General features: G+C 39.8%; 1 protein-coding gene across 1 annotated transcript in view; it reads right to left on the minus strand.

The window, feature by feature from the left end:
* MCTP1 (multiple C2 and transmembrane domain containing 1) overlaps positions 1-25,182 on the minus strand; it is a 215,008-nt gene that overhangs the window by 144,863 nt on the left and 44,963 nt on the right. The window contains 1 exon segment of the mRNA XM_071581543.1: positions 7,546-7,716. Within this exon segment, the coding sequence (XP_071437644.1) occupies positions 7,546-7,716 (171 nt within the window).

The raw sequence follows: 25,182 nt of genomic DNA on the forward strand, positions 1-25,182 counted from the left end.
GTGAAGTTCATCTTCATGAGGAATGCAGCCTTAAAGAACATGGTGCCAGCTACACACTCTACTGGTCTGGCAAACCCAAAACTGAAAGACACCTTTCAGGAGATGGCTTCATGATTAAAAACTCCAGTGCCTCCAAACTCGAAAATCTGCCGCCAGGTCATTCCGATCACATTATGTCCTTACGCCTCCCTCTACACAACAAGCAACATGTTGGGTTTTTTTAGCGTTTATGCCTCAACTCTCCAAGCTGACCCAGCGGAAAAAGACAAATTCTACACCACCTGTGCCGCCTCACCCAAAAGGTTCCTGAAGGTGATAAGATCATAATCCTCAGTGACTTCAATGCCAGAGTAGGTAAGAATTCTGAAGCTTGGAAAGGAGTCCTGGGCAAGCACGGTGTTGGAAACTGCAACGACAACAGATGGCTCCTGCTGGAGTTTTGTGCAGAACAGCAGCTCACCATCACCAACACTATCTTTCAACAGAAAGACAGCCTGAAGACAACCTGGATGCATCCTCGATCCAAGCACTGGCACCTCACTGATTATATCTTAGTGCAACAGAGAAATGTCAGCGATGTCCGTCATACTCGAGTGATGCCTAGTGCAGAATGTCAAACAGACCACTGCCTTGTGCGCTGCAAACTTAACCTCCACCTCAAGCCCAAACCTAAGAGAGGCGGCATTCAAAGGAGGAGGCTCCAAGTCAGCAATCTTCAAACAGCCACAGTGAGAGACAGCTTCCAGGTAAACCTTCAAACTGGACTTAAAGATAATCCCATAAATCCCTCTCCTGAAGTGCTTTGGCAACATATTAAAAATTGCATCCTGCAGTCCTCTGAAGAGTCCTTAGCGTTCTCCTCCAAGAAAAACAAAGACTGGTTTGATGAAAACAATCAAGAGATCCAGGAATAGTTGAAGAAGAAGAGAACTGCAAACCAAGCACACCTTGCTCAGCCATCTCGCCATGGGAAAAAAGTTGCCTTTCGTCTTGCATGCAGTAAGCTCCAACAGAAACTTTGAGACATCCAGAACAAATGGTGGCTCAACCTAGCAGAAAAGACACAACTATGCACAGATTTGGGTGACCAAAGAGGATTCTATGAGGCCCTGAAAGCAGTGTACGGACACACACACCCGGTTCAAAGTCCCCTACTCAGTGCAGATGGTCAAATGCTTCTAACAGATAAAACCTCCATCCTGAATCGATGGTCTGAGCACTTTCAGACTCTCTTCAGTGCCAACCGTGTAGTCCAAGGCTCAGCAATTCAGCACATGGCAAAACAACCAATGAAAAATGAATTGGATGCAGCCCCTACTATGGGAGAGACACTTAAGGCCATACAACAGGTGAAAACTGGCAAGACAGCTGGGGTTGATGGAATTCCACCCGAAATCTGGAAGCATGGAGGTCAAGCACTCCATGCCAAATTCCACGAGCTTGTTGTGCATTGCTGGGAACAAGGGGAACTACCATCAGATCTCCTTGACGCAGTGATTATCACCCTGTACAAGAAGAAAGGAGAAAAATCGGACTGCTCAAATTACCCAGGTATTACTTTGCTCTCCATTGCTGGTAAAATCCTTGCAAGAATACTTCTGAACAGATTAGTACCCACTATTGCAGAAGAACGTCTACCTGAAAGCCAGTATGGTTTCAGAGACAATAGGAGCACCACAGACATGGTATTTTGTTGCAGCCCCTGATTTTGGTGGGTCTGAAGGACCACCTTACAAGTTTCATTTTCACCTTAAAAGGACATGTTTCCAGCCTCAACCAATTGGAGTCAGACCTCCACACCTAGGGCGGGGTCACTTAAGGTGATATATACCTGTATGTTTTGAATAAACTTTGGATTTTCTTGAACATCACATTGGTGTGTGCAGTCTCACTAGAGCTTGGTCTGCAACAATTGGTTGACCCTGACGTGTCTCAGAACATGGAAGCCATCTGCAGACCTGCCTAGAACCTTAAGGAGTGGCCCCGAGAGCTGCTGTGCCCCAGTTTTTTGGGTGCTTTGTGGAGAAGCCTTTGAGAGCTTCTGTCTCCCGTAAATTAGGGAGTTTGTTGTAGTGGCCTTGAGAGCTGCTGGAAGAATGTGGACTGAAGGAACCACAACCTTCAAACTGGTGAGTTAAAGAACCATGGGAAATTCCAAGTCGACTAAGACAAACTTATTGCTTGATAAATTTGAAAAATTAGCTCAAGTTACAAAAACAAACATTGAAAGACAAGCATTACAAAAATTTTTGGACTGGTGCTTTAGTCGGGGGCACTTAACTGATGCCAATTCCATGTTTTCCATAGACTTATGTGACAATATTGGGGCAGATTTGTGGAATTTAGTGCAAACTGCTCCTGAAGAATTTTTGCCGCTTATTCTGTCATATACAGCTATGAGAAAGATGCTCCTTCAAGTGGAGCAAGCCCGAGAAAACCTCGAACTACCTGAGAGAAAGGAAAAAAGCCTGCTTCTGCAGGGTGGCTTTTCCCCTAAGCATCCTTCTTCACCACTGCGGGCACTGCTGCTCGTGGAAATGCCGCCGCGGTACCCCTCTCTGCCCATGCCGCCTGTCGGACCCCCGCTGCCATTCCCTTCAGCATCGCAGCCGCCCTTATCCACAAGCGTGGAGCCCGGAGCCGAGCCGCGGAGCCAGCGCTGTGCCGTTCCTGTACCCACACACGGCACCGCCCGCTCCCGCTCCAGAAAACCCAACAAATTCACAGCAACCATGCAATCAAGGCTTTTCCACGCCGTTCGTTGCTGCAAAAAGCACAGACATCCAACAGAAACAAAAAGTTATCTTTGCACCAGCTTATAACTACCAAGAAACAGCCTATGCACAGCAAATGAGCCCAGAGCCCATGTTTTACCTGCCTGTACCACCGGCTGCCGCTGCAGGAGTGGCAGGACCTCAGCAGTAACCCTGGAACCCCACAAGACACACTGCAGAAAACATCCAGCCATTCCAAACCGTGAGTGACTTTTATTTATATCCTGAGTCCGAGAAAACGCGATGGGGAGTGCCCTCAGCCGAGAGAGAGATGAGGGAAAGCAGCTTTCCCCCGTCCGTCCACCTTCGGCGCCGCCGCCACCGCCAATGCCCTGAGGGTACCTTGGGGCTGGGGCCGCTCCACTGCGCTCCCTGCCGCCCCGCAGGTACGCCGGAGTCGTTCCATTGAGGCAGAAGACTGCCGCGAGAGACATTCCAACAGGGCTACAGCCGCCCGCCATAACCGTGTGGCCAGGAAAACAAAGAGACCACGTGATTGAAAAGCCCGCGAAATCAAACAAAGGAATTGCGCGCGCTTACCACAAGGTGCCAGGACCGCCCAACCCCCCTCCCTACTGCTTGCCAATCAAGGCGCATGTGCAAGGCGTGAGTCCCCCACAGCCCGCAGGGGCCGGGGTACGGGAGGAATTAGACCGCCCCTGGGGCACATCAGTTCTCGTGCCACCCCCACCACCTCCTGCGTGGATGGATACGCCCATCGACTGCGTCATGGAGAGGGGAGACGCTCCTCCCCAGTGAAGCAGAGGCAGCAGAGCCCCCCCGGGCATCCCATTCACTGCGCGCCCTCCACAGTGTAAGTGTCCTGGGAACAAGTTCCCACAGCGCCGGGCGCACAGGACCCAAGCTCTGCAGCGCCGGTGGGGACCCCCTCCTGGATAGCCGCGCGCTGCCCGCAGCCACCAACACCGGCACCGGAACCCCCTGCGCTGACAGGCTGGTACCTGCAGCCTCCATAACCGACAGCCACACCCACCGGCTGCATCCCAAAATGGAAAGCAACACCACAGCCGCTTAAAAGCATGGCACTGAAAGAAAAAGAAGCCTCTGTTTGGGACGTGCTAGGGGGAGCCAGGAATCACGATGAAGTAAAAAAGGGATTTGAAAGATCCAAAAATGCTGCCCTAGCTGCCTTTTCTAACCTTCCTAGAACAGGGAAGACTCTGGTAACTCAAAAGATCATTTCAGAAGCTTTCACAGCTATTTTCAAGCCAGATGAAAAGCATCTAGCCACCATAATACAAAGGGTAGTTAAATCCAGACAGTATCTAAGTGTACTAATCAAAATGTATGGATAAGGCTTTCTCAACAGGCAAATCTGAAAAATTTCTGCTCAGATAACATGGTTAAAGCAGGAGAACCAAACAAAGTGTGCCTTATAGGAATACCTTATCATAACATCAAAGATTTCATTCCTTTTGGTATTGAGGAAGCAGATATCATATGGCAATTAAATACTTCCTTAGAGAGAGATCCGCAAGAGCTAAAGTTAGTAGGAGCTCTCCCTAGAAATAAGTCATGTGTTAAATTTTACCCTGTGCCTTGTAGTGTATCTGAATAGTCAAACAAACACTGGTCACAGCAATATTTTCTTGTGGGAAGCACAGATGTCACTGCTTATAATAAGAATTACACCAATAACAGTTGTTGTTGGAATGTTGTTGGTTCACAAAATACAAGTTACCCAAAACCAAGATTGGTTCACACAACCAGAGAAGAGCATTGCCTCCTGGATATTTCTTAATTTGTGGTAATAGAGCATGGCCTGGAATACCTGCCCAGGTAAAAAGTGGACCTTGTTATTTAGGCAAACTGACCAAATTTCCACAATCAATACAAGAGCATGTTAAGTGGTCTAGTCCTCAAGCTGAGGAAAACACCATAGAACATTGGAGTGATACAGGAAATTTGATAGCATCAGTTTTTTCCCCAGCTGGTGTAACAACTAAACATCATTGCCAAAATGCTTAATGATTTCTCAACAGATGCTGATAAGATAGAACAAGCAGTATTACAAAACAGAGAAGCCCTAAGATTTTTGTTGATGGTTCATGGTTACCAATGTGATGAGTTTAAAGGAATATGTTACAAAGAATTAAGCAAACACTCCAAAGAAGCACAAGGAGTGAAAAATAATTCTGACAAGCTAACAGTTATCATTTCTCCTTTAAAGAAATGGGTTCATTCCCTGAGCCTAATAAGCTGGCAAGAAGCAGCACTGATACAAGGAGTATTGATCCTGGTTGTTATTATAATTTGTTTGATTGCTCTTATTTGCAGGACTAGTCATTAACTGTCCAATCAAACAAGAACAGTCCAGTTCAAGTTAGCATGTTGTTTAGATTGTATTTTGAAATTCCACACAGCATTACTGCTTTACCAAGAATGTATAAAGTGACTGAGACTCGAGGCTATTCTCAAACCTCTGTAGTGGCCACACAGAAGTTTTGAGAATTGACCTTGAAATGTTGCATGAAGAAGTTTATCTCAGCTGGACTGAACTTGCTTCTTTGCAAAGTAAAGTCACTCTGCACTCTTGGACACTTTGCACAAAATTTAATAAAATTTGTAGTTTTGTTTACAGTGGTCTGTGCGGTGACGACTGCACAAAAAGACCACAATTTCCCGTGTGAAAGAAAAGTTTCTTGTTTTGCACTAGTTGTAAGTTTGCAAATTCCAAACATACATGTCTTAGTCATGTATTAATTTGTGTTAGTTTACAAAGGTTACTGTACCTCCTTCCAAAGGTCTATTTGGAAAAGAGAGGGGGAGGTAGGGATATGTAACCCGCAAAATACCCTGTTAAGTCTTGAATTAGCAAAATCTAAAATCTTCAAAATGTTTTTTCTCAATTTTCAAACTTTTCAGCCTTTCTGTTCAAGTTGCAATATGCATGATCGTAATGGTAACAATTTTCCCATTGGATGTTAGCTAAGGAGCTAAGATTTAAAACTGCAGTGTTATTACGTATATTATGTTGTTTGCATTTTTGCTTTGTTCTTTCAAACAAAAGGGGGAGATGTTGCAGCCCCTGATTTTGGTGGGTCTGAAGGACCACCTTACAAGTTTCATTTTCACCTTAAAAGGACATGTTTCCAGCCTCAACCAATTGGAGTCAGACCTCCGCACCTAGGGTGGGGTCACTTAAGGTGATATATACCTGTGTTTTTGAATAAACTTTGGATTTGCTTGAACATCATATTGGTGTGTGCAGTCTCATTAGAGCTTGGTCTGCAACAGTATTTGTTCTCAGACAACTGCAAGAGAAGTGTAGGGAGCAGAACAAAGATCTCTCTGTAACCTTCATTGACTTCACCAAAGCTTTTGACACTGTGAGCAGAAAAGGCCTGTGGCAGATCTTGGAACGTTTAGGATGTCCCCCCAAGTTCCTCAAAATGATCATCCTGCTACATGAGGATCAGCGTGAACAAGTCAGATAAGGCAATGCACTCTCTGAGCCCTTTCCAATAACCAACGGTGTGAAACAAGGTTGCATTCTTGTACCAACTCCATCACAATCTTCTTCAGCATGATGCTCCAAAGAGCCACAGCAAACCTCAATGAAGAAAACGGCATCTACATCCCATATCGAACCGATGGAAGCCTCTTCAACCTAAGGCGACTGAAGGCCCACACCAAGACCCTGAATCACTTTGTCCGTGACCTGCTTTTGCTGATGATGCCTCCCTCGTTGCTCACACAGAAGCAGCTCTGCAGCGCCTAACATCCTGCTTTGCAGAGGCTCCTGAGCTTTTTGGGCTGGAAGTCAGCCTGAAGAAGACAGAAGTTCTCTACCAACCTGCACCTCAGGAAGTCTTCCATCATCCGCACATCACCATAGGCAAATCAGAGCTTAAGTCAGTCCATCAGTTCACCTATCTGGGAAGTATCATTTCCTCAGATGGTAAGATCAATAAAGAGATAGACAACAGAGTAGCAAAGGCATAGAGAGCCTTTGGAAAACTCCATAAAAGAGTCTGATCCAATAAACACCTGAAGAAAAGTACAAAGATCAGTGTCTACAGAGCCTGAGTTCTGTCTGCTCTCTTATATGGGTCTGAATCCTGGGTCATCTATCACCACCACCTGCAGCTTCTCCAACGCTTCCATCAGCGCTGCCTCCGTTCAATCCTAAACATCCACTGGTCTGATTACTTGACCAATGTGTCTGTTCTTGAACAGGCAGGGGTCAGCAGTATCAAGGCCATGCTGATGAGAACGCAGCTGCGCTGGGCAGGGCACATTTCCAGGATGGAGAATCACCTCCTCCCGAAGATTGTGCTCTGTGGTGAACTTGCCACCGGCTGCCACAAGAGAGGAGCCCCGAAGAAGAGATACAAGGGCTCCCTGAAACAACACCTCAGCCTTGGCCATATTGACTGCCATCAATGGTCCACTATGACCTCCAATCGGGTTTCATGGAGACACACCATTCATGACACTGCTGCTTCTTTTGAGAATGCACGCAGAGTAAGTCTTGAGGAGAAAAGACAATGCAGAAAGAACCATTCCTCACCAATATCATCTAAAGAGACATTCCGCTGTGCCGTTTGTGACCGGACCTGCCAATCCCATTTTAGCCTTTTTAGCCACCAGCATGCTTGCAGCAAGTGTGGGTAGTGCCCTTCCCATATCTTCGTTCGTGAAGCCTAGCCATGATGATGATGACCTCCATTGAATATCATTAAAAACTAAAAAATCCCAAACAGGAGCAAAGTATTTCAAAAACATTTTAAGTCACAGCTAAAACTACCTTGCTTTTGTACTTCTGATGCCCCAAACAGAACTTCACATAAGGATCACTTAGCCCACCTGCATCAATCGCCTTAAGTTCACAACCTTCAATTAAGGTAACACTAACTAACCCTCTCCACAGCTGAGACCTTCTGTGCACATCTGAGAGATGTAAACTCTGGGTCTGGAACTTTAGGGAAACAAAAGCATAGATTTGTTTACACAATTCCAAAAACATCCTTGCTTTTAATTTCACATGATTATGAATGTAAAACAACCACTTTAAGCCATTCTGAAGTTATTTAATAATAAACTATGTTCCATAGAATTACTTGGGGAGGAAAAAAGTAGTGACAATTAAGCAGGTAGTGTCATATGCTGCTTTTAAAAAAGCAAACAGAACAAATTTTACCTAGGGAAATGTGCATTAAAGAAAAAAAGCTGAGTTTTCTGCATCACTTCTCCCTCTATTGGTAGAACAAAAAAAATGTTACAAATGTTACCATTAGTAGTATATGACTGAATGAATTTGAACAAACAGTAAAATAAACATAAAAACTAGTGAGAATACAAAACTTCCACTAGAATAATGTAAATTCCTCCATCTTGGCCTCTAAAATAGCATGGTATTCTCAGAAACATGCACTAAATATCATCACATAAGTTTCAGAGTTTCAAAACAATGCTGGAGAACCTCTGTCCAGAATTGTGCAGAAACTTGTGGACTGCTGTCCTAGTTCAGCAACTGGAACCAGTTTATGACTGTGTAGGTGTAACTAAAGCTGTGTATTCCACACCTTCTGTGTCATTTCTCATGAACTGCTAATAACAGATCATTTGCAGCAGCTGCCCAGGGCATACCTGACCCCTCAGGCTACAACATGAGTGTTTAAGAAGCCTGTGAGAAAGAAGCTGTTATAACTTCCCTCTGGGGAGGCATTAGGACCTTTGCACCCAGCATGAGAGGTCATGTCTGCTAAGGGGCCATCAACAGTTCCAAAATACCCCATGACTCACAGAGTATATCACCCATTGTGAAACTCCTGACCCTGGGGAAGGTACTGGGCATGCCCACCTAAATCTGAGTATACATAATCCTCGTGTTTTGGGACTTCTGGTACCACTTGTCAGATCCAGAGAAGGACCAGAACTGTGTCCCAGGCTCCATCAAGACATTTGTGGCCAGCAGGTTGAGGGAGGTGATTCTACTCTCCCGCTTTCAACAAGACTGCAACCACTGTCCTTATCAATACGTTTTTTCATTCCTTTTGCTTTTTACTGGTGCTAACACCACTCTGTTTAGGCTCCATGGTCCTGGTTTATATATCTGGTTTTTGTGGGTTAAAACCAATTTTGCTCTGTATCAGTGTATTACTGTAATATTTTAAAGTAAATTATAACTCTGACTTGTAATCTGTCTTGAGTCAGGTTCATTTCTTCTACTGGTTTACCTTCAAACAAGTACAATGTGATACATAGCAGGATGGTGGCCACTGATACTTAAAGGAAACTCCCACTGCATTTGAAACTAAAGGCATGAATCCAGAAACCCCCACACTGAAGTGTTACTCTGCTGGTTTTGTAACTAGATCATCTGTTATCATTCACATGCAATTAATGGAAATATAAGCCTCACCAAATATTTGCATAATTCTTATAATTAGAAGTCTAGCAGACACGTGTCTCTATTGTGACTTTTTTTTTTTACTTCTATTCTATTAGCAGCTTTTCTTCAAGCACTATTTACAGCGATACACTGACATCTAGAACCTCACAGCTTACAAAAAACAGGTATATTTTCTCAGTCTTAGAAGATTGTTCACAAAACCCCAAATGCAGGAATTCTATCCTCTATTATGAAATTCCACAGAGTTTTAGATGAAAGATTCTGGTTAAAAACTTGAACTGACTGTAAATCTCTTCAATTAAGAAATATCATACAACTCTATGCTTATGTTTGTGTTTGCAATACTTATACCATGATTTGCTATTAATAATTTTAGTCTCTACTCAAGAGGCATCTAATTTCAGTGGAAAAGCATTTTGGTTCAATTTTAAAGAACCAGAAAAAGTTTCATAAGGCTTTTGATACTAGGAAAATGCAAATCAGAAGCCACAGAAAATAAATATTTTGAGTCAGGCATAAAAGCATCAGTTATTAAGGCCATAGGTTTTGGCACTTTAGTTTGTGCAACTGGAACACACATAATTTCAGAAAAGCTTCTAAAAGAAATTTGAAAATCAGTCAGCAGTTAGGAACTAAAAGCCATACATGTTGCCATTCAATTCTTGTTTAAAATGTTCACAACTTCTATTTTTCAGGTTAGAAGTATATGCAAAATTTTCTAAAGCTGAATTAGAGCAAATACAGTTATCTAAATGCAAATTAAAAATCAATTTAATTCACTTGCTCTAGGCAGTAAATACACACTTTTATCTCCAATTCTAATTAATCAGAAGTAGCTTCTCAGTTGCCACTGAGAGGGGCTCATGTGAACCTCATGAAGTTCAACAAGGTTAAGTTGAAACTCCTGCACCTGGACCAGGGTAAACTCAAGTACAAATTCACGCTGGGCAGAGAATAGTTTGAGAGCAATCCTGAGGAGAAGGATTTGGGGGTGTTGGTGGATAAAAAGCTCAACATGACTTAGTGATATGTTGCTGCTGATCAGAATGTCAACTGTGTCCTGGGCTGCACCAAGACATCTGTGGCCAGTAGGTTGAGGGAGGTGATTCTACACTACTCCACTCTAGTGAGATCCCATCTGGACTACTGTGTGCAGCTCTGAGGCTCTCAATATAAGAAGGGAATGGACTGAAAAGAGCAGAGCCAGAGGAGGCCACAAAGATGCTCAGAGGGTTGGAGTTCCAGCCTTATGGAGACAGACTGAGAGAGTTGAGGTTGTTCAGCTGGGAGAAGAGATAGCAAGTATATTCATTTGTTCTCTAGGAGTGTAGGATTTGTTAAAATAAACCATTTATATGTACGACACCTCACACATCCACTATTGGAGCTGATTTTTCCTGACAAACCATCAGAAAATACTGTTCTGAGAAAATCTGACCTCTGTGTGGGAAAATGCCAATTTCATCAGAACTTTGAAAAAAAAAAGAGGAACATAAACAACTTGGTAAGCCAATATTATGGTTTTAGGATACCCATCCTCTCTGTGAGTATCTACAGAATCACTAACTCATCAGTACAGCCTACTGAAGACAAAGTTACTATCCAAGTTCCCAAGCAGGGAGGACAACTGTTGCCTATGAGGCAAAAATTACAGTGCTATCTTATCATCTTCAGTTTGGCAGATCTAAATTAATAGACAGACTGAGCTTGTTCATTCTCATACTCCTGCCTTGTCATTTAAGTAAGCAGAAAGGGGAGACATGGTGACCACCGAAGAAACCAAGTTTAATTTCCAGATGTTTTTCACACTGAAAGCTTAGGACAGGAACATTCAGATGCTGAACTTTCCTATCAATTATTTTGATAAAAATGGATATTTTGCTTACTTGAGTAGCACACTCTATGTGCCCTATATAAACTACCAGAACTTTTCAACAGGTGTCAGACTTTGGTGCTCTCATCTTAGATGTGTAATTTATTGTCCTGAAGGTCTAGTAACACAATGATGTTTATGAATGTTCTCAGATGAAAGCCAAATACATTCATCTTTTTGATGGGAATGTCCAGTACATCCACATTGTGTCAAGTCCCTCTCTGCTACAGCAGAAAGGGGAAGACATACTTTACATTTGTACTTAAACCAGTGTTGACAACACAGCCATATGTTGGCTGCTGGTGATCAGTGCTCGCACACCATCAAGGCTTCATGATGGGTGAGTCCAGCCCAACAAACCTGGTAATTTTTCCCATCTTCTCACTATTCATCTTGACGTATTTTCTTCTCACAGTAAAACTTCATTCCAAATATCACTGGTTTGTTTCCTCTCACATGCCCCTAATCATTAGTATTTGAGCACCCAAAATTTACCTCTGAATGAAGGTGTGTGTACAAATACAAATATAGAAATGTATTTCAAAGAATCACTTTTTCAGGCTCGCTCTAAAATGTATATATAAATTGTGCCCAAATCACTGTAATAAAACATATCCATCTGTATTGTGGGAAGAGATGAGCTTAATTTGCATCATGGCAGATACTGTTATACACTAGGGAAAAGAACAGCTTTTAATGTGAGGGATAGTTAAACACTGGAATTGGCTCTCTGAGAAGCTGTCAAATATCCATTGCTGTGATTTTTAAGGACAAATTAAACAAACACCTGTTAAACATAGTTTAGCTGTCATTGTTCCCATTTCATGGTAGGAAGACAACTTTCCAGTCTGTTAATTCTATTTTCTGTCTTTTTCATACCTACCCTGCACACACTTAGATTTTTTTAGTATCACAGACATCCAAAATTCTGGAGAGGTTTGGTATGTCCAACACTACCTTATCCTAGTTTAGCAATGGGGACCAGTTTATCACTGTGTGGGTGTGACCAAAGCTCTGTATTCTACACCCTCTAAGCAATTTCTCATGAACTGTTCACAATGGACCATTTGCAGCAGCTGCCCAGGGCACACCTGACCCCTCAGGCTAAAATGTGAGTGTTTAAGAAGCCCATGAGATAGGAGCTGAGATAACTCTCCTTCAGGGAGTCATTGGCACCCTCACACCCAGCTGGAGGGGTCATGTCTGCTAATGGGCCATCAATGATTCCAAAAATACTCCATGACTCACAGAGTCAGATCACCCATTGTGGAACTCCCCACCCTGGGGGAGGTACTGGGTGGTCCCACCTGAACCTGAGGGTATATAAATCTTGGGGTTTGGAGACTTCTGGTACCACTCATCAGATTCAGAGCAGGACCAGAACCTCGACATGACTGTGACCACTACTCTCAACTAGACTGTGACCATCATCTGCACCAAGAGGTTTTTCCCTTCCTTTTATTTTGGTCTCAAGGGAACCACGTGAGTCTCAGCACAGGAGCTAACAAACCCTGTTTGTGCCCCAGGGTGCTGGGTTATATTTCTGGGGTTTGTGGGTTAAAACCAATTTCTTTTTGTATCATTGCATTTATTGTAATACCCTTATTAAATTGTAACTCTGACTTTAATCTCTTTTGTGTTGAATTCATTTCTTCTGCTGGTTTACCTTTAAACCAGCACATACCTGCATTACCATCAGTCTCATCTTCCAGAGGCATTACAATTACTTTCCAAGGGTCCCTGTCTCATATCTTTTTGCCTCCATTTCCCCCATTCAGCACAGTGAGTTCAAAACTTTCAAAGCAAGCTTTATGTGCATTACCCTGGAACTAAACAGCATCCCCTGAAACCATTACCCCTTATGCTTTTCTGAATTAACCTCCTGTAAACATGCAGCAAATTGTACAGCAGTAGAAGGAATAAGTGATTTTTAATAAAATAGTTACTGGTATCCACAGATTCTTTAGAGAGAATTCTGCCTGCTCTCTATAAAATGAAATGGTCTTGGAGAGAGCATGTCCAAAGAAAGGCTTCTAATTGAGTTATTGCAAGCAAATAATTTTCAATGAAGGTAGAAAAACTTGACAACTCCCAAAAATACAAGCTATGGGTATTCTTTTCTTAACAAAGTAGAAAATAACTCTTCCCAACTAGTCTGTGATAGCTTCTATTGGAAATAGCAGTTTTATTTCTCATCACACAGATAGCTGATACCTCAGGGATTCTGTAATAGAAATTGCTTCTGCAATTAGCACTATTCATCTCACTATCAGAGGTGGTGTTGACTATTCCCTGAACTGCAACCATTGTTGTACCAAATTAGATCTGGCATCTAGGCAGTTAAGAAAGAAAGAGATAAGCAGGAAGGCATCAGGAAAGACTGCATCTGCAGCAGAGGAATTAATGCAAAAAGGAAATCTACCCTAAGGAGAGATGGAAGTGGAGAAACAAAGAAGTAGAACAGGTCAGATCCATACACAGAGAAAAGCCATTTTGCACACGTGAAAGCTTTTCCAATAGCTTTTTAAAAAGAAAAACGAAGGTAAAAGATACTCTATTTGGTTTAAAAGAATGACTGACTATTCAGATTATACAAGCACCATCTTTTTGCTGTAGCGCTTGTCTGCAAACTCATATAATATCTAACAAACTAAACCCTAAAGTGAGGCACAGCGACACTGAGGTTATTAAACAAACACTTGTAGCATTAAAAATGCATGAAACATTGAATAAGTCACTTCCACCTTTACTTGAGGTAAAGGTAATGGATCCTAGTACAGATATCTGCAGTAGTGGTTGAAAATTCAACCACTGGTGTAGTGTTTCCTCTCCCAGACCATACACCAAACAGCCCAACCTGTCAAAATGTAATCACTAGCCTCTAGTTTGATTTAATGCAACACCCAGCTTGTTGTCCTGGGTTTAGTTAGGCCTAAATTTAGGTTTTAGTTTTTAGAGTAGGCTTTGGATTATCAGTTGATTCGAGCTGGGTCAGGCCAGATGACAGCTGACTTCTACTGGCCAATGGTATTCCATACCATATTCTGATGTCATCTCAAGTATAAAAGAATGGAGAGAAGGAGCTTCTCTATCTCCAAATCAGGCCCCAGCATGACCACTTGCTACTATGTTATCTTAGGGAAGTGAAATGTTTATTCTTAGTTTGCTTGTGTCTGTCCCTCAGGAGGTTGAGCTTTCTCTTGGGTGGTTTTGTAGATGAGAGTAGTGGAATCTGTATTACTGGGTGGGCAACTAGTGGGGAGTTATTGTTGTTTCTTTTTACCTTCGTATATATTCTTATATTGTGTTATATTGTAGTTTACTTCTCATTTTCCTTCTTTCTAGAAACTGGTTAGGTTTTAGAGGTTTTTTTAGTTCCTTTTTCTTGGCAGAAGAGAGATTCATTGCTTTGGATTATACTTGGCATTTTGCCAAAGTATTCAAATCAAAACACTTGTGGATGAAACAAAACAATCAATTTAAAACTAAAAGCAAATTATATCTTCCCAGCAGAAGTTGGTTGTTTGGTTTTTTTTTAAATAACAGTTTTTCCCCAACAGCCTGTCAACGAAGACAGGAAATATGAATTTTCTTTTCACAAGAGAAGGACACAAATGCTCTAATTCAAAATTTCATGAATTTAATTTTTGTTAGATTCAGTGAAAGATGAGTACTCCTTCTGACCTAGACAACATAGGGAGTGATCTGGTTTCCATGACTTTTGACAATGAATATGTTTGGTAAAAAGCAAACATGACAGGGAGAACTAAAACAAAAAAACCCAACAGCAACAGAGGAAAAAGTCTTACAATAAAAGTATAAGTGGTGTTTCATTTTTACAATGGCACTAACAAGTGTTTATAACACTACTGTGTTTGAAAACACTGGTTTACACACAGATAAAATGCACAGCTGCATTGACCTGAGTATTTCTTAATACCCCAACTTCAAAGGAGAGTAGTATTTAAAGCAGAGACTCAGAATTTGTCCAAAGTAATTGTCTGCAAGTACCTGAACATGTTAACATTATAATAGCGATTAGTTACTGTTCTTTTTATAGCTATTACACATGCCCAAGGAATTGTAGGTAAACTGCAGTTCATGACCACAAGGAAAGCCACAGTGGTCTGCATTGTTACACCTTAACTTCAAGCTATGTTACACAAAAGATAGGTTTCAAGGGCATAAACTCTAAAAAGTGAAGAATAGTGTAAAATCAGATTAATTTTTACTAGACATGTCACGGTAAAGTCTCTAGAGACCTAAAACATAGGTATAGAAAATTGTATAATGAAATCTTTAAAAAATTTTAGTATTCTGCTTTTTTCTCAGTTCTCAGGAGCATAAGACAAACACTTGCTGAAGAAGAATGATCTCAAATAGGGTGCACTTTCTCTATTACCTAACATGATTAAGCACCTATTTTTAGACACTTTTTTTAATCTGCAAAGGACGTCTTATTTAACACTGATTATCCTGCACTCTAGAGAACAGCAACTCTTTTGAAGCAATTCTTCATAAATAAAATATTTTTTCATTTGTTTTTCTGACAGTAGATAAATATTTGGAAGTCTGGAATAGACCTACAAGGTCAATGAGCTTATGTGTTTTAGCTGAGATTCTTCTGTATATAAATCATAAACGCAACGATGCATGAAAGATATTGTACATACATTACGCTTCTAGCCTAAATTTTTACTTTGGCTAAGATAACCATAGAAAATTACACTATTTAAAATTGTACATTCACTATTTGACAAATAGTTTGCTAGGCTGATTTGGAAAAATGCCAACTACTGAACGAAATGTTATCAAATGAATGTAACATAGGGTATCAGGGATAAATAACTCACTTGAAGAGCTCTAAAGAATTTCCAATTCTCATGTTGTGCCATTCATTCTGGATGATTGAAGCTCAAAGTTTGATCAATTTGTAATTTGAAGTACAGGAACAAATACATATTTAGCACACCAGTAGTTAACATACATCACTTTCATTGTGCAAAACAGTTATACCCTTCACCATTCTCACAGCTCTTCCTTACCTTTTTCAGGAGTATGAGCATCTTAGAATTTCATGAAGTTACATGAACAATATGAGAATCAAAATACTGCATATCATCACTTCACTAAATATCTTTGCTTCACAAATTTCAAAAAGGAAACAGAGGTATTGTCCTGCATCACAGAAGCAGATTGTGTGAAAAACCCATCCATAACCCAAGAATTATGAACACTGCTCCCTTTTATTTTTTAAAGATTAAAAAGTTCACAAATATTCAAGTGAGCACCATATGCAACATTATTTCTTAAAAACCTTGTATTTAAATTTGTGCATTAATATGCTAGAAGAGTAAACAACTTCACAAGATAAGTGAATCATTCTACATAGCTATTTCACTTCTCATTTACATGATAGCATCTCCAAAAAACCTGTATCTACCACACAAGCTCAATTTTAATTCTATTTTTATCAATGGAAATACTGAGAAGGCTTAAAACAGAATGGTAGCATTAGGTAAGACTGGCTAGAAAACTACTAAGAAATTGTACACATTTTCTTTATCTATTTGGAGACACATACAGCAAAAAAGAAAGGTAAAAACTGGTTGTGTTCCACTACAGTCAAACCCTCAGCCTTTCCCCTGTGGAAAAGAGTATACAGTGCTCATTTTTTATCACTTCCTAAGAGAGAAAAAGCCAGATACTGAATTCGTTTGAACAGGCATCTAAAGAGTTTTAAAAAGTTGAGAGCAAGAATGATTGCTTAAGCATTCTGCTCTTATAAAGCCTAGCTATGACTGTCACCTATGCATGACCAGTGATGGAGGAACTTTATCTTTGAGAAGCACCACTGTGAAAACAGCATACCAAAATTCTAATGGGTAAGAAGAGTAAGTAATAAGAAAATGGAAGTTATCCTCTGGCATGAATTGCTTTTTTACATTAACAAAGGCAATAAGTTGAGGCAATTAACAAAGGCAATTTACATTGAGTTACTAGATGACTTCAAGATAGGTTAAAAATGCTGTAACAAAGTTCACAGGTTTTATGATTATAGTGAAAGCTGATATATTAAAAAATGTTTCCTGATTTTGATTTGATGAAACAAAAACAATGTCATTAAAAATGTTTAAGGAAAGTGAATCCCGAGTCAGAATTTTATAGTCCTAGATGTCATGTTTGGTAAAACATCACAGTTGTTCCATTTTAAAAAAAAAGGTCAGAAGACTCCATGCTAAAAATAACAGTTACCTTACTTGGTCTTTTCCAACTGTTCCACATTAGCCTTGTCTGAAAATGGAATAGAGCATTTTAATTACCTTTCCTCTGCAATACAGAAAAGGAGTCTAAGTGTTTCCAACAGGACAATTTACATTTAACCACCACTACAACTGAAACCACAACATGTACACTCCAGCAACAGATACACAATTTTTTGGAATACCACTGTTTAACTCACAAGTGTAGCCATATAATAGAAGTCCTGCATAAAGCTCCTTTATGAACCTATTAAAAAATTCTTAAGGTTACCAATGCTAGCTCATTTCAAAGCAGTAAAAACAGCTGATAGTTTGATTAGTTTGATAATTATGCACGAGGGACAAAACAAAGTTATACTTTCACTCCTTAAAAAATCAAAATTTTACTTGCCCTGTCCCAGTATCTAAATAACCCACAAAACCTTGGCACTGCTAGGCATCATGCTCTGACATGCCGGGAGGCAAATTGTCGACATTCTTCATCATTAAATCAAGGAGACATAATGGTCAAGTAGATTGGGTACAATTTATCTATGAACACAACCGTTGCTTAAAGCAGTTCTGTGGAAACCCAGAGAACTCATTTTCTACAACTTAATAACATCTAGCACCCTATTACAGACATTGAGCAAGAATAAATCAAAGGCCATTAATCTCTTTTGAACCTTCGTAATGAAAGGCAAACATAATTTTTAATTTTTATTAGCTATTTTTAAAATGCTTTTGTTATTGTTTCAAAATCTTTCATGGATTTTTTTTTTCTGGACTTCACTTTTTCTCTGGCTTGGGAAGTGGTCAAAGCGAGGTTTCTCTGTGTTCATTTTTTGGCAGTGCCTTACACCTATGTTTCTCATCTGCTTGGGTGCCCACCTGCCGCTTGCTGGCTGGTGGCAGTGCTGGGAGTGGGTTCCTGGTTCGCCCCTGACTCCATGCTATTCCCCTGAGCAGACTGCCAGCCCTGCCTGGATTTGCCGCGGACTTATCAAGGGCCTGACACCATCTGCACAGGAGTTTCTAAACTCCCTCAACGATTTGGAGAAAAGGGTGTGAGAGGGTCCTTACACTGCCCACGGGAAAGGTTCCAGCCTCTCTCTGTGGCCGCCATTCCCACATGAGCTCTGGAAGTGACACCACTCCCTCAGTGTCTTTTCCTCGCAGGAGCCCGGCAGGCCCCCCGCCCTGCTGTTTGTAAATATAACTCCACCGAAGGGGCTAATGTGGGGCTTTATTTGAAAGTTTTGGTTACCATGTTGCTGTTGTTCTGCTCTGGTTTTGGTTTATATATATAAAAGTAAAGAACTGTTATTTCCCTTTTCTACATTTTGTGCCTGAAGCCTCTTAATTTTGAAAGAACTTGCAGGGAGGAGCTTTCCATCTTTCTACACTAGGAAGGCTCCTTAGCAGACACTTTTGTCTTGTTAAACGCAGACAACTTTCTTTTTCAGATAATGGAAATAAATTTTGAAAGGCAAACATTTTCCTTGTTAAGAAATTAAATTATATCTTGAGGAAAAATTAAAATAAAATATGTGGGACTTACATGCTTGAAGTATCCAGAATTTTTTTCAGATAGGCACAGCTTTTTGGGAGAAGAAAAACCACTGCTGAGGAAACATTTTAAGTTGCTGTGGACAGTTACATCCCAAAGGCTTTGCTGTAAGTTAATGGTAATTGTAGCACTGTGGCTTTGAAAAATATATACAGATACCAAATGTTATATAAAGCTGGAGAAAGCCCTTGGACTCAATTTTACAGGAGAGACACATAAAAATTATGCAGCTTGAGGTCCACAGCAGGCCCTGATGAAAATATCTGAGTTCCTGGGTCCAGTCCAGCACAGCACAGCTCCTCCCTTCTTCGTTGTTTCTGAATCCTACACAGCTACAGGTCAGAGCACAAACACAGCTTCACTGGACTTCAGACCAGGATGTAAACAAGGAAGAGAATATGGTCCAACAGCTGAATTGACTATGTAGGTTTAGATTATATACTAGGAAGAAATTTGTCACCATGAGGGTGGTGAGGCACTGGAATAAGCTGCCCAGAGAACTTGTGGCTGCCCCATCCCAGCAAGTATTCAAGGGCAGGTAGGATGAGGCCCTGAGCAAGCTGGTCTAGTGGAAGAGGTTGGAACTAGATGATTTTTAAGGTCCCTTGGAAACCAAAGCACCCTCTGATTCTATGATTTTTTCAACTCTGAGGTGTTCAATTTGAGTAGTAGCTACAGAAACATATGACCATACTTCTTAAGCATCGTTACCAGTTAGAGCAGGATAAGCTGAAGTGATAGCAACCATCCTTAGAAGTTAAAAAAATAAATATATAGCATAGAGCAGATTAGGATAAATGATCTACATGGAACTTTTTAACTGGAAAATATTCCATATGCTCAGTCTGTCTCCATCTTTTTTCTCCTATCATGTTATTATCCCTGTTGTAGTTTGGGATTATTATGTAAATTCTGTCCCCTGCCACTAACTGCCCATGCCAGCAGTTAACAAAAAGAAGTAGTTAACTGTTGATCACTTGGGTGGGGGTAGGTTTGTCTCTTTGTTTTTGGGGACATTATTCCATTCTTAGCTCGGCAGAACGTGGAAGCGGTGGCTGCCGAGGAGGGAAGCTCCTCTGCTGGCTACTGCTGGGGCTTCTGACTGAGATGCTGTTTTTCTCCTCGCAGTGACTGTTTCTCCTGGTGCCTGCATCTGGGATCCCGGCCTCTGTTCCAGTCTCACCACTGCCTGCACCGTCACGGCTTGCCCGCCCCAGCTGGGGCAGTGACCCGGGAGGGAGAGGTGTGCAGCTGCTTTTGCAGGACACGTGGCAGTCCCCAACTTTCAGCTTTCTTTTTCCTTCATCTGGGACAAGAGGCACAGAGTTTATCTGAGAGCTCACCACTCATCTGTCTCGCTGGAGCAGGACTGGAAACTCACTCAGCAGCCAGCTGGGCTGTGACATTGACACTGCTTAAGTACAACTTTCCTCACGGAGGAAAACCTGCTGGGTTTTGTTGTTGTTTTTTTCTTTCTCTTGTGGTGTTGGGGAAGCGGTTTGCACTAGTCTGTTTATATATAGCAGTTAAGAACAGTTATCCTTCTTATATTAAATTCCTTTTTTCTTAAATTTGATAAAGAGTGGCGTGATTATTGTGGAGAAGGCCCCCTCCCCCGCTTGTGGGTAAACATTATGGTTTTTTCCCCTCAAACCAAGACAATCCCTCTGGCAAATAAATAACTAAATAAATAAACAGTAATACTGTATGATAAGTTTTGAAACAGGAAGGAAACTGACAGCATATTAATGTTGTTAATATTTTCATAAGAAGCAAAAAAAATCAGCCTTTGAGATAGATCACTTTAGGGAAAAAAGAATGCTTTGAACTTTAATCTCATTAAATGACAACATTCAAGCAGTACTTTTATGTTTCTTTTTTCCCATTTTCTTTGCTTCTTAGACAGCTCACAGTGGTGAACAGTACTCCCCAATCTCTGCTGGTCCCTATGCAACAGTTCTCATCAAGCTACCAACTTTGTCATCATCTCCTGTAGCAGAAAATTGCCTGTAAGACCCAGGTAGGAAACAGCTGTTGCAGTGAAGTAACATGCAGCTCTTGAAGAAGTTACAGTCACTGGAAGTTTTCCAGTGGTGAAATCTGTGTGCTGAACATTGATGGAGAAAGAGACATAAAAAGTCACATGCACTGCGACACCCACAACTACAACACCAAACAGAATCCGCAAGAAGCCCATGCACATGCGTGCAATTCCATACAGCACAACAGCATGCACAGCACTACATGTATCCACAGAGAAATACTAACAGAACACTCTCAGAATTAAAGAAACAAAATAAGTTTAGTTGGAGCAGGTCCATGAACAAAAAAAGAGTAATCGCTGGCTCTGACTTCTTTTAAACTGGTCATCAAAAGGAGAAATTAATGAAAAATACAGAAAGTACATCATAAACACATTATTTTTCAGAAATGGAGTTTAAATTAATGAATTTTTAGAGTTCAAAGTTTTAACATTTTTATATGTACATACTTTTTCCATTCTGTAAAATAAATTTTACATCTTTAGTTTGCCTAAGTTATCTGCTCTCTCAAAGCAATATGGTTAAAATTCTGCATTAATGTGAAGAACAAGTAGTGTTACCAGCACAGAGCAAATGCAAATTAATTATTGGAACTAGTAACTTAATTGTGTTAGACTGGAAATGGATTATACTTTTCACAAATATTAAAAACTTTCAAATTTTTATAGTGTAATAAGAAAAATTCACTAATCAATTTTGATTCACAATTTATGATTGTTCAAAAATCATAACACATCAGATTGCCTTCATTTGTCAAAAATCAATCTAATAACTTCATAAAGGCTACGTTTCTATTCATGTACATAGCTTGAATGAGACATTACAAGATTATTTCTTCAAATGTTCACATTTTTATTCCTTTAGAACAAGCACTAGGTAGCAAAAGGCAGGGATACTTAGACACAAGATTTGCTAGAAATTTTGATTTGTTTCCCTGCCCATACTCTTACATTAATATTCAATAATTGCAGACTATTTCTGCATTTTCTTCACATAAAATGTACCACAAAATCGAATAATGTGTTCTTATTTATGAAACTAGCATACTGAATTTCCTTCAATTAAAACTATGTCCAATATTCTTCTGTGGGAAAAACCGAATGACAAACTACTTAAGCACTGTTTTACACAGTCCACCGGGACTGAAAAATAAATATTCCCCTTTCCATGTCAGTGCAGTATAATTTTACATGATATGAACATATGTACACGTTAATATTCTTAATTGATATCTGAATCCAAAAACATACTGTTTTGATCTGAGGAAATGGGACCTTGCACCTATAACTCTGAATATCATCTCATCAGTCAGTATGCAGAAAATCTGAACTTTATCAGAATTTTTTTCACTAAAATAAGGAAGAAAATTCTCCAGTGTGGATCAAATATCTCTCTCATTTCTTTTCACACCTCAAGGTTTCACACAAAACAAAATAATCTATTACTTTTTAAAATTGATTGCTTATTTTTAAAATCATTTGCAATAATAACTCTCTCAAAGACAGGTGGCAAAATACAACAAGGCCCTCAATTTTGTCCCATGTAACATCAAACTTTCATTTGTGAATATCTTATCCTCCAGCAGCATCACTGTTTCTTAGGCAGTGTGACAGGATGCATCTTCCTGTAGCATGCAAATACACTATTTTGAAACATTTGCTACCGGACCTCTTCTCCAGACACACAAATACACCCTCCAAAAACTTTACCTGTGCATCAATACATGACATCCAAAACAGGCCTCACTGCAGTTCAGGTAGTGAAAGGATCTCTTTGTAAAGTGTCATCCACATCAAGTTAGCAAATGACACATAACAAACATCATCTTGTTCAACGGGGATTTGAAATCTGGCTATAGACCTGCCCAAAATACAGGATCAAAATGTAATGTGGCTTCTTTGGCGACATGGGAAACCTAACATTTCTTTTGTTGAAGCTGTTCCTACTTTTAATTTCCCCAATAGTCTTAATAAACACTCTCATTTTAAATATATGGAATTATACTACCTTCAATTTAAGTACTTGCAGTTAATTTCTGAAATATTCATCTCTATGATTTAACCATTTCATACCCTTTATGTGTGACAACATATAAATGGTGTAAAATGGTAAAACATTACCTAAATTACTTAATGACTTGCACCGCTTAGCAACCTGAGGAAAATCAAACCTACTCAGAAGGAAATATGGTTTGGAAATGTAAGCTATATAGGGATATCAAACAAATGGGATTTAAGTAAATTTGAAATTACTTAGGAAAAAAATGCACATGATGTGAAAAGACATCATGTCTTCTATGCAGCAGTCATTAAAGCATATTTAAAGGTGTTCACAGGTTTTTATCTATACATTTTAACTATACTTTAACTATTACTTAAATAGATATATCCAAGAAGTGAGGGAGACACAATCATTCAAACAGAATGTTACACAGATTGTGAATGTAAGAGTTGCTTTAACTGGTGCTTTGTATGGTACACATTTCAAGAGTGGACAAGAATTAGTCTTGATCTTATAACAATTGAAAATTGATTGATCTCAATCATAATAATTTCAATAAAAATTATCCTCATTATTACAAAACCTGTCAAAAATAACCAAAGATGACAGTTTAATTGGAGTGATACATTTTGTAATATATCTTCTCCTTACAGAGTAAATGAAAACTAATAAATAAATAAGTACATGTGTTAACCGAGTAAAAGATTACTGAGTCTTGAATTACGAACCCACTAATACAATCATATACAGCAATTCAATATTAATTTTGTAGGTCATCTTTCCTGCATTGTGACATAAATTCTCTGATTTTACTGCAACTTTGCCAGAACTGCTCTAAGATCTGTATCTTTGGAAGACTGGTTTCTAATAATAGATATTAAGATTCAGATTAGGAATCAGATTCTTTATTGGAATCCTGGACATTTTCAGAATTAAGTCCCATTTAACAGTTTGAATGGGATTAAAATTTGTTCACTTGAGGTAAACTAAAAAAAAGCTCACAGTGAAATATGTAATAGCAAAAACCCAATTCTTCCACCTATTGTCACTAATCAGCTGGATATAAAAACGAATTGCTACCCAGCAAGTCTATGGCATTCCAAATACTTTTGACATTCTGTTGCTAAATCACCAACATGCTTACGAAAGACAGGTTACACTGTAGTGTCTTAATTTCACTTTCTCACCTGTAATTGTCTTTAGCACTCTCTGTATTAAAGCCAACAACATGGACCAGCACAGTACTATTCTCTCTGTATGATGAAAAAAGGAAACTAATGTGCTGTCTACATAATGGCATCCAACATAAAAATACAGTATTTCTGTGCCTCATGATTTAGGACTATGGCAGGACAGTGCCAAAGCCACTTGGAAAAACAGGGCAACTACCAGCTGCCTCAGAAATGCTGGTCTTAAAAAAATCTGAAATTAAATAACTTTTTTTCATTTGAGTAACAAACACTATTGTGGTGCAAATTTGCAAGACAGAATTCTGAATTGATTGGACAACCATATTGCTAAAAATGAATAAAATACTGTTTAAACAAGGTAGATGTACACTATTACCATAATCCATTATTTTTATTAAGTGCTAACAGAATTGTTATGAGGAAAATTAACAGAGGAGAAAACCATTTGCATAACTCTACATCACTGTTATACTAAATACCAAACACCTAGTTCCAGTAACTGACTTACTAGGTTATTTAACATTATCTGGGAGAAAAGTAGAAAAAGAACAGCATTATAACCTGTCAATAGTCCTCAGATATGGAACAGGATGATGTCTCACACAACAGTATATAGAAACATATGTTCTTACAAAAAACCTGTAGTTGACCATACCCATGGAAAATTTCATCAGATCAATGCTTTTGTCTCAGCCTCTTGCAACGCACTTCTGAGGCAGGGCAACCAGGTTCATTGTTAACAGATCCTTGTGGGGGAATTAAAACAAAATTATGATAAATAACCAATATAAAACCAAATTTTATTAAAACAACTGCTTTGAAATCAAAAATGGGAAAAAAGGTAATGGATTGGAAAAGGGGTGTATAGCTGTTCTGGAGTGTATGATCATCCTAAGAGAGGAAAATTGGAAAGAGAAAAATAGAGAAAAAGAGATAGGAGAAGAGAGAGAAAGGTACCACCACCCATGGCTCCAGTGATGCATGGGTGATCATGGTCTGTAGGGGGCCCCCATACATGTCAAAAATTGGGGATTTATGATCCTGGTTCTCCCAGTAAATGTCCCAATACCTCCTTCTGGATGAGTTCTGACTATTTGCAGTGTTCTTTCTG

The sequence above is a fragment of the Pithys albifrons genome, chromosome Z (genome assembly GCF_047495875.1).
Source record: "Pithys albifrons albifrons isolate INPA30051 chromosome Z, PitAlb_v1, whole genome shotgun sequence".
NCBI lineage: Eukaryota > Metazoa > Chordata > Aves > Passeriformes > Thamnophilidae > Pithys > Pithys albifrons.